We start from the raw sequence: 11,179 nt of genomic DNA, 5'->3' as shown, positions 1-11,179 counted from the left end.
ATCTTACATTGTTAGAATATTTGAGTAAATTGTGCTCTGTCCCAGGCAACTTTGAGAATCAGCATAATAACTTTAATCAACTGGTATCTAAACTTTCCACTCCTTTAGTGTTCTTCCCCTTCCCCCTCTCTTTTATACTGTATCCCACTTCTCTTGTACAAGTGTTTGATTCGTTGGCTGGCTGTGCATGTTAATGAGATGGGACAGAGATGGTTTTTAAAAGCTGCTGCTCAACAACATATTGGGATAGACGGCAAGCAGCGTGAAGTCCGAATGACGTTTCTGAACTGAGCTCTCTGGACCTACGGAGTTCGTGAAAACTCAAGAGTATTCGGAAGAATAGAAATCAAACGTTGTTCCTCTCGTCATCTCCTCAAATTAAAGGGCGAATACCAATATATTGTCGATTGAGTGAGATTTAGTTGGGGTAACCAGCCGGGAGGTCCGAATTTGAGGTTCCTTCTCAGCAGACGAGATGCATCGTTGTACAACAGCAGCGTTGCTTTTGTTAGTTATTGCCTTATATTCCCTCCACACAGAAGGTAAATATAAATGTATATTTGAGCAATGTAAAACTTATGTGAAGGAGCCAGACCCTATTGAAACTTATCGGAAATAGTATGTGTTCAGCCGTTAAACATGTTCATCTGATGGTAATGAGTCAAAAATGTTGTGCAGCCGGATTGCTCCTGTACGTTTTACCTTTTGGCAACAGTATAGGCTATTGTTGTTCATAGCAGTTATATTAGTGTTTTTGTTTTGTACAATTGTGGCTTTGTTCGTTTATTGCGTTAACCACTCAGCCACAGTCTGAAACCAGGCTACGTTGTATAAATGTTGTCTTTTGAAAGGTTTTACATTTCACCAAATTCATGATGGTTGGCGTTGCTCTTTATCTGATTTGTTTGGTTTGCGTGGTTGATGAGAATTGTAATGCCCGGTGTTGAGGAATTGGAGATTACTTTTGATGAGGAAGCCTTGAAGATGTGGGTCACACGTTTCAAAGTAGGCACGAGCCTGCTAATTGTTCACCTGACCACCTGCATGCGTGTTAAACAGTCTCAGTGGCGGTGGGAATCCACGCCTTGATTTACAGTGGAGACAATAATATAGTTTAATGTTTTACAATACAGTTGGTTGGTTCACGTGGTTGATGAGAATTGTAATGCCCGGTGTTGAGGAATTGGAGATGACTTTTGATGAGGAAGCCTTGAAGATGTGGGTCACACGTTTCAAAGTAAGCACGAGCCTGCTACAGCGTTTCACCATGACCACCTGCATGCGTGTTAAACAGTCTGTGGCGGTGGGAATCCACAAGCCTTTATTTACAGTGGAGACAATAGTTTAATGTTTTACAATACAGTTACTGAGTCCTATTCAATCGTTCTCGTTCTCTTTGTTCGTTTTTCATACAGGTTAAGAACTACACCTGACAATCTGTGTGAAGTCGAAAATCATAACTGATCAGTTATTCTCATTAGAAAATTGTTAACGCTCAGACCAACGTGTTCATTTGACCTCAATTTTATTGTAACATGTCTGTTTTATTTATTTTACAGCCTACAAGTGCAGGTGCACAAGAAAAGGGCCAAAGATTCGCTACAAGGATGTGCAAAAGCTGGAGATCAAACCCAAACATCCTTTCTGCCAAGAGAAGATGATATTGTGAGTCATTTCTGTGAATCATTTCTATACTGCTCTATCTCTCCCTACAATGCTTTTGTCTGCTTGTCACAGATGTCAGTCACTCCTTGTGCTATTCAGTTTGTTTACCAAATGCACAAACTTTTATAAATATTCATTCTAATTTTCTAATCTCATACTATATAAAGCAGCTGATTGACCTATTCATATATTTATATGGAATCTGATAACTGATATTTTGAGAACCTATTAGCTTAAAGGTGTTACACTTAGTATTTTTTTAAAATTTGAATACTGTATATCTGGTGCTAATAGTTGAATGATAGTGTTTCACAGTATTACTTACCTGTCAGTGTTGTGATTGGCTGTGATATTCGCCTATTGATTTCTCCTGCCGGACTTTGTGGCTGTTGTCTTGTGGAAATCGCTGTGTCATTTCGTGGTAGCAAAAAATCTACACGTTTCGCTCCAGTTTGTGAGAAAACAAGCACAGAATAGTGTAGGGAATCATTGTGCCATCTAAATCGCTGTGAAATATTATTTTCGATAACAAAAAAGTACTGTTTTTACATCTGTTTGAAGCCGGTAGACCAAAATGAAAGTTTTATTTTTTTGTCCACCTGCTTCAAACAGCTGTTTTAAACTATATTTATTGTTATTAAAAATATATTTCACTGCGATTTAGATGGTACAATGATTCCCTACACTATTCAGTGCTTGTTGTCTCTCACAAACTGAAATTGAGCGAACAGTGTAGAATTTTTGCAATCAGGAAATTTGTGAATTCCACCAGATGACACAGCCACAAAGTCAGAACAGCTTTCCCAGTTTGATAACAGATGCTGCTCCGGTGGGAGAAATCAATAGGCATCCAATATGGACTTTACCTCTTCAGATATGAGTGACTTTCTAACTCTTTTTTGAGGGTTCCAAATGGAATTGAATTGCCATATACTATTGCTTTCTCTTTCCATAATAGATGCTGATCTCACGTTTTAGTCATCTTCAGTGGAAGTGGCGCTTACTTTTGTAAAAAAAAATCACATACTCTTTCGCCATCTGTAGTTCACTTGAGGTATTGCATAGATGTGTTCCCGTGAACAGAAAAACCAAAACCATGAATTCAAATGTTTTTCTGTCCTGCTGTCATGGATTACAGTACATTGCTCTTGATTTTATCAAAAGGCCTTAGGGTCCATCCAACAAAGATTTGTTGGCTCCTTGGACCATTAAACTGATATTTATTGCTGGGTCTTATATCCTGGGGCCAATGTGATACATTTTAGTTGAACACCAAACAGTTAAAGCTGGTCTATTTGCATAAAATAGTGGCTGCTGGCCACTGACCTAAGTGAAAAATGAGACTCAGCGGGCTCCGGAAACAGTGCCCCTTCTCTCCTTTGTTGGCTGGCATGGCTCACGTCTCAGAATTTAACATTCTGCGGAGCCACCTCCACTGTCACAGCAGTGCCTCCAACTCCGACCAAGAGTTAGAAATTAACCAAATTATCCAAGGCCTCTGTTGGCTGGGCAGGTGAATAATTAATTAAGAAGCAGAAAAACTATAAGAGATTGCTTTGAGAAGCCCCTGCAGAGCTCTGGGCACAACACACAGCACATGTCACGGCTGGCTCAAAAATGCCATACAGACGGTCTCTCCAACTGCTGTTCTGAATGTCAATGGGTTCATCTAGCCAGGCTCAGAGATCATGTATACCCAGTGCTGTTTTTAAAGCCTGTTTATGCAGTAATGTGGATTAGCTGTTTTCTCTTACTCTCCTTTTGTTTGTCAGTGTCACCATGGAGAACGTGGCGCGCTTCAAAGGTCAGGAGTACTGTCTGCACCCCAAACTGCAGAGTACCAAAAACCTGGTCAAGTGGTTCCGGATCTGGAAGGATAAGCATAGGTGAGAGGTCATCCCACTCCATGATTTGAATGGCCCCCACCAAAGGGCAATACCGTCTCTATTTCGATGTAATTTCTATCCTATAGCTGAAATTCTTGTTTAGGTTCCACCTCCGAAGAATGATGCAGGCTGTTAATACATATTCACGAATTGGGGATGGGAACGTTGTGGTGATTTCCACATGGAGTGGAGAAATAACAATAAGTAACTGACAGCTGTCAGTGTAGCTAGCTAACATGCTAACCTTATCTACCTAGCTAATGATATCTGTTGCTACAGCATATTCTAAATATTAGCCAGCTGGCTAGGCTATGGCTGGTTCTGAAGCTGGATTTGTCATAAGCATTTAGGTAAAACTTCACCACAGATGGGTAGGGAAAACCAGTATCTTTGACTTCGACATCTATCTCCAAGTGTTGGTGTTTTCCATAAATTGTAGCTGCGAATCTGCCATAGAAATACAAAGAATAAGATGAAGCTCCGGTAATATGGATAGCCTAACTATTGAACAGTTTGGACTAGAGGCCAGGGTGACAGCTAAGGCACATTTATTGTAGTGATTTTCACAACAACAAAAAACTACGCCATTAATGTCTAGCTACTTTAATAAAAAAAAATGTGTGTGTAATCATCAATTTGGGCACCAGGTATGTCCATGTAGCTTCTCCCGCTATGGAAAGTATGGTTATAGGAATCTATATAGCTAAGTAATCATGTACTGTATATTTGGCGGTATTTAACATTTTCCCTTCTCTCTTAGCAGGGTGTATGAATCTTAAACCATGGATTATGTGCACAAAGGGAACAAGTAGGGAAAAACGCCATTAAGACTGTTTTTATGAAGTACAAGACATAATCTCCGAGCAATCAGTACTTCGTCTTGGAATGAGATTTATCACGCATAAGAGATTTCTAGTTTGCTGGTGCCGTTTTAGTTGGCCATCAGGCTAATTATTGTTACTCACTTAAGTCATTTCAACTGTAATAATGGTCGTATTTCTCCAATGCCAACGTTCAAGGCTGTTTACCAGTGGAATAGGATACTGGAGGAAATGCTGTGAGAAAGGTCCTTGATGAATCTGGCCCGTGTTGTTTTTTGGATAGGAGATGTTTGCCCTTGAACCTTCTGTTTGTTCCAAGGACTATTGTATGTCGATGTCTTGTAACATAATGGGGTCATGGGATTCTTGTTATTGTATACTGCTACTTCTGTATCTTGGTGTGCTTCCAGAAGTGTTAAACACAGCATACTGTATACATGTGTAGGGAATGTGATGAAGGGAATTATTAATTGCCAAGACCAAGCACCCAAATGTATGTCATTTAATTTTGTAAATTTGAGTCCATTCAAAGAGAAGAGAAATTGGACACAAGAAAAACACGCCTAGGTCAATGTGTAGTCATTTTAGATTTCATTGGTGCCATGCCATTCCCATATGCAATCATTAAGTTGTAGTTTATTATGAGCAGTATATAAAGTCAAACTGTTAATTTAGATCTTGTAAGACATATATCTTCGGTATGAACAATTGTAAACAGCAATGGTATTATAAGTTTCCCGTTTACTCTCATTTGTATCCCTGTACTGATGTTTTCTTATGGTGAATTCTACAAAGACTGGAGTTCATCAACATGTTTAATTTTTAGAAGAAAGTGTTCATCATTACCTATGGAAAAGAAACCTTTTAAGAAATATCTCATTGTAACCCTCGTAAGAATCAAGACATTCAATCATGAAATTGTTTCATCATAAGTGGTTAATTATAGAGCATGTTCATGATATTATCCAACACTTTTTGAATGATGACCTTTGAAAAGGTGTGATTGTTTTGTAAGCTATTGATATACGTTGCTACAATGACAGTTGAATTTTTATTTCACCAAACAGAATGCTCAATATACATTTTCTTCAAAGAATGTGCATTCCTCTTGTTTAATATATACATACAAATGTTGTATTCTTCTGTGAGAATTCTTCTAAGACTTTCTAGTGTAATTTATTGTATTACTGAGTTACTGTTTTGCTATTTAAATGTTCATTAGGTAACAAATGTTAAGTATCTGTGTTTGGACTGACTCACCAAGCACACATTCAAAATATTCCAAGGAGTGTGAATCAACAAGCACAGCAATTAAAAAAACACTGTCTGAAAACAGCCCTTTCATTGTTTCCTTGATATTTTATCTTAATTGCTAAATCAACATATTTTCACTCCACACATCTGAGCTTTCAGACAGCCTAAATATAAAAATATCAGTCCATATGTTATCCCTAGAAGGCGCTATGTGCTCCCCAATGAACTGGAATGGGATTAGCGTTCTTCTAGCAGCAGGATATTATGCTGGCAACTCAATCGTGGATAATTTTTTTCAAAATAAGTCACCATGCAAAAAATATGTTTGCACTCTAGTACAGCACTGCTGTTTTTCACAGCATTGTAACCACCTTTGAAAAATGAAATGGATAATTTGTATTATTTATACCAGTATTTGTTTTGAAAGTTTACACACATACTGGTATGTTGAAAGCTATTGTCAAATTTTATTGGGTCACTTACACATGGTTAGCAGATGTTAATGTGAGTGTTGCAAAATGCTTGTGCTTCTCGTTCCGACAGTGCAGTAATATCTAACAATTCCACAATCACTACCTAATACACACAAATATAAGTAAAGGGATAGAATAAGAATATGTACATATAAATATATGGATGAGCGATGACCGAGTGGCATAGGCAAGATGGTATAGAATACAGTATATACATATGAGATGAGTAATGCAAGATATGTAAACATTAAAGTGGCATTATTAAAGTGACTAGTGATCATTTATTAAAGTGGCCAATGATTTCGAGTCTGGATGTAGGCAGCAGCCTCTCTGTGTCAGTGATTGTTTAACAGTCTAATGGCCAAGAGATGGAAGCTGTTTTTCAGTCTCTCGGTTCCAGCTTTGTGCACCTGTACTGACTTCGCCTTCTGGATGGTAGCAGGGTGAACAGGCAGTGGCTCGGGTGGTTGTTGTCCTTGATCTTTTTGGCCTTCCTGTGACTTCGGGTGCAGTAGGTGTCCTAGAGGGCAGGTAGTTTGCCCCTGGTGATGCATTGTGCAGACTGCACCACCCTCTGGAGAGCCTTGCGGTTGTGGGCGGTGCAGTTGCCATACCAGGTGTTGATACAGCCCGACAGGATGCTCTCAAATGTGCATCTGTAAAAGTTTGTGAGGGTTTTAGGTGACAAGCCAAATTTCTTCAGCCTCCTGAGGTTGAAGATGCACTGTTGCGCCTTCTTCACCACACTGTCTGTGTGGGTGGACCATTTCAGTTTGTCCGTGATGTGTATGCCTAGGAACTTAAAACTTTCCACCTTCTCCACTGCTGTCCCATCGATGTGGATAGGGGGGTGGTCCCTCTGCTGTTCCCTGAAGTCCACGATCATCTCCTTTGTTTTGTTGACGTTGAGTGAGAGGTTGTTTTCCTGACACCACACTCCGCGTGCCCTCAGATCCTCCCTGTAGGCTGTCTCGTCATTGTTAGTAATCAAGCCTACTACTGTTGTGTCGTCTGCAAACTTGATGATTGAGGTGGAGGCGTGCATGGCCATGCAGTCATGGGTGAACAGGGAGTACAGGAGGGGCTGAGCACGCACACTTGTTGAGGATCAGCGAAGTGGAGATGTTGTTTCCTACCTTCACCACCTGGGGGCGGCCAGTCAGAAAGCCCAGGACCCAATTGCACAGGGCGGGGTTGAGACCCAGGGCCTCAAGCTTAATGATGAGCTTGGAGGGTACTATGGTGTTGAATGCTGAGCTGTAGTCGAAGAACAGCATTCTTACATAGGTATTCCTCTTGTCCAGTTGGGATAGGGCAGTGTGCAATGTGATGGCGATTGCATTGTCAGTGGACCTATTGGGGCGGTATGCAAATTTCGACCTGTCTCAGCTAAAGTGTGTTGGGAAATACTCAGTAGGGTCTCTACTAATCAAACGTGGTTCGTTTTGGGAGGGGGATTGTGTCGTACATACCCAGCAGCACTTCGTTCTCCACCCCCTCTATAGCCCCCAATGCAATGCACTGTAATAGACTGCACATGGGGTACATATGGACTTGTAGAGAGAACTTTTCTACCTGCCTCAGCTAAAGTGGGGTGGGAAATACTCAGTAGGGTCTCTTGGCACTTTTTGTAGAGTTTAACATGTATTACAAGAGACAACAAGGCTACAAGGCTAACAGTACACAGTTTAATCAAGCTTCCAGAACAACAATGAACGTTATCTACAAGTTATACGCCTCTATGTGTTGTTTTTCTTTCAAGGTTAGCAGCACACTGTAAAGGCCTATTAACCAAGTTTTCAAAAACCAATAACAGAGACAAGATGGAGAGATAATGCATAAGACAGAGACGTGATGAGTATCTATCAAGGTCATTAAAGGCATTTTCTGTAGCGTTTTAAATGTATTATGTAGTAATTTTCTCTCTGATAACTCATATTGAATGTACTCTCGCATGCCATTGTGACAAAGCTTATTCACATTGCCCTCTAATAAGACTGCTTTAGAGAATAAGCACACATGAACCCCACAACTACTACTGTCTGACTTTTTTCTAAAATGGGGGCACCGCTGAGAAAATCATAGTTTAGTGTCACATCCACCACAAATCGATACATTGCCAGGTATTTGTGAAGTGGTAGTGCATCCTTTAATTATCTTTCATACTGGCTTAAGGAATCCATAATTTAAATATTTAATTAAATGCAATTACTGCCACTGACTATATGTTGTATTTCTATGGCTATAACTGTCCAATGTGACTTTAAATTCACAGGCACTATCAGATGCTCAAAACACCACCAATTATGCACTGTTCCAGGCACATTTGGCATAACCTTTTTGTCGTCCAAAAACAGACTGTGTAATTCCTGACTCGCAAAAGACACAGGGGACATTAAAACCTCTTAAGGATCGTACCCTTTGTTCAATTTTCGTCTAAAATGACATACCCAAAACGAACTGCCTGTAGCTCAGGACCTGAAGCAAGGATATGCATATTCTTGATACCATTTGAAAGGAAACACTTTGACTTCAAAGTGGAAATGTGAAATGAATGTAGGAGAATATAACACATTAGATCTGGTAAAAGATAATACAAACCAAAAAACATGTGTTTTTTTGTGTTGTTCCGTCATCTTTGAAATGCAAGAGAAAGACCATAATATAATATTGCAGTTTAGGCGCAATTTCGATTTTGTCCACTAGATGACAGCAGTGTGTGTGTAAAGTTTCAGATTGATCCAGTGAAGCGTTGCAATACTGGACAATATTTTGTATCAAGTCTGCCCAAATGTGCCCGGATTGGTCACTTGATACACTTTCAAGTACATAACTATAGAGAACATACAAAAATGATATGGTAATGCAAAATGTAAGTTTACACACTCCCAGGATCATTAGCTTATACACTATCTTTCTCACATCTAGATGACCACGCGGGGTGGGTGTGGAGCCAGAGACAGCAGGGGTTCAAACTGTAGAACCCTGTTCCTACATATGAATATAAACATTTATTTTATCAAATAAAACTAGGCTACATTTTATCTCTGGGACCCTCAGGATGACAAATCAGAGCAAGATTACCGAATGTAAGTACTTTATTTACCTTCAGGTGAATGTATCAAACCAGTTGTCGTGATAAGCTTTTTGTTGTTCTGCACTCTCCTCAAACAATAGCATGGTAATTTGTCACTTTAATAGCTACTGTAAATTGGACAGTGCAGTCAGATTAACAGGAATTTAAGCTTTCTACTCATATAAGACATGTCTATGTCCTGGAAAGTTTGCTGTTACTTACAACTGTCATGCAAATCACATTAGCGGACGTTGGCTCAACCGTCCCGGTATAGTTACACCGATCCCATAGAGGATAATAGAAATTGCATCTTCAGATGTGACTTCAAAAGATAATTGTACCCATCAATTATTCGGTCATTGAAACAATTGTCATTGTTTAATATGTTATAATCCTCTTTAGTAAGTGAAGATGGAAGAGTTTTGGTTGTCTTTGGAATTTGAAGTTTAGTAATTTTTTTGTGCATTTGTCAGAGCACAGGTGACTTTTGATATTTCTGAAGAAAATGTAGTACTTTCTCAATGTATTTCTTTTCGTATGATACTAGATAGAACACAGCTTGCTTCAGGAATTATTGGACCTTCTCTAAGGTAAAGCACACACTTGATTTTGATACTTGAGTGCAGTCGGTATACCAGAGCTTGCCATGCAGTGTGTACGATTTCCCAAATGGGTAATTATATGAAATGCTATAATACTAGATAATTCGAAGAAGTGTATGTTATATACAGTATACTATATGCAGGATATTTCATTTGTCAGGCAGAGCGATTGACCTGATGGATTTTTTGGCACATGTCAAGGTTGGCCGTGGGCTGATTTGAATATGTGTAAATGTGTAGCCATTACCATCACCATTAGGTTAATCTAGGTCGATAACAGGTATGCCAATCCATCATTGTTTACATTTTATTTCACACTGGAAGCAACAACAAAAAAAGTGTTAAAGTGTTTTGCCTTTACAACTAATAGTCAACACAACGAATATTAATTTATTGTTTTGGAATTAGTATAACATGCAGGACTAAATGCATATGGCGCCGGAGGAGCCGGAGGAGATGGCCGCCGTTTACAGTCTCCTAACCAATTGTGCTATTATGTGTTTTTTTCCGCGATATTTGTAAATTATTTTGTACATAATGTTTCTGCAACCGTATCTTACGGAAGAAAAGAGCTTCTGGATATCAGGACAGCGATCACTCACCTCGGATTAGACAAAGATTTCTTCAACAACAACAAGCAGGACTCACACGATATTCTCCAAACACCCCACAGGGCAGACATCCCAATTATTCGCAAAAGGAAGCGACGCAGAGGATGAAGAGCCGGATGCCTCGTCCGGACCCGCAGAAGGCAACTAGGAAAGCTGCCGTTACCGTCAATATTACTCACCAACGTGCAATCATTGGACAATAAACTAGACGAGGAACGATCACGAATATCCTACCAACGGGACATCAAAAACGGTAATATCCTATGCTTCACGGAACGCTGCACCGGCAGGATAGAACAGCACACTCCGGTAAAACGAGGGGGGGCGGTCTGTGCATATTTGTTAACAACAGCTGGTGCACGAAATCTAAGGAAGTCTCTAGATTTTGCTCACCTGAAGTAGAGTATATTGTGATAAATTGCAGGCCACACTACTACGCCTAGAGAGTTCTCAGCTATACTTTTCGTGGCTGTTTATTTACCACCACAGACAGATGCTGGCACTAAGACCGCACTCAGTCAGCTGTATAAGGAAATAACCAAACAGGAAACCACTCATCCAGAGGCGGCGCTCCTAGTGGCCGGAGACTACTACCAAATCTCTATCAACATGTTAAATGTGCAACCAGAGGGGAAAATTCTAGATCACCTGTACTCCACACACAGAGACGCGTACAAAGCTCTCCCTCGCCCTCCATTTGGTAAATCCGACCACAACTCTATCCTCCTGATTCCTGCTTACAAGCAAAAATGAAAGCAGGAAGCACCAGTGACTCGGTCTATAAAAAAATG

The 11,179-nt window shown here is 39.9% G+C and overlaps 1 protein-coding gene across 2 annotated transcripts; it reads left to right on the top strand.

Moving 5' to 3' along the window:
- Positions 1-236: 236 nt before the first annotated feature.
- Positions 237-5,707, top strand: LOC139574080 (C-X-C motif chemokine 14-like). 2 transcript variants are annotated; one of them, XM_071398244.1, is made up of 4 exons: positions 237-542; positions 1,560-1,665; positions 3,438-3,551; positions 4,315-5,707. In XM_071398244.1, the coding sequence occupies exons 1-4, from the start codon at positions 476-478 to the stop codon at positions 4,328-4,330; spliced, it is 303 nt and encodes a 100-aa protein (XP_071254345.1). In that variant the 5' UTR covers positions 237-475; the 3' UTR covers positions 4,331-5,707. The 2 variants fall into 2 exon arrangements, with proteins under 2 accessions (XP_071254345.1, XP_071254344.1); XM_071398243.1 differs by having other exon boundaries at positions 4,312-5,707.
- The last annotated feature ends 5,472 nt before the right edge of the window (positions 5,708-11,179 follow it).

Source organism: Salvelinus alpinus, chromosome 4 (genome assembly GCF_045679555.1).
Source record: "Salvelinus alpinus chromosome 4, SLU_Salpinus.1, whole genome shotgun sequence".
NCBI classification, from domain to species: Eukaryota; Metazoa; Chordata; class Actinopteri; order Salmoniformes; family Salmonidae; genus Salvelinus; species Salvelinus alpinus.
Note: the sequence above shows the minus strand (reverse complement) of the source record. Positions and strands in the feature narration are given on the sequence as shown.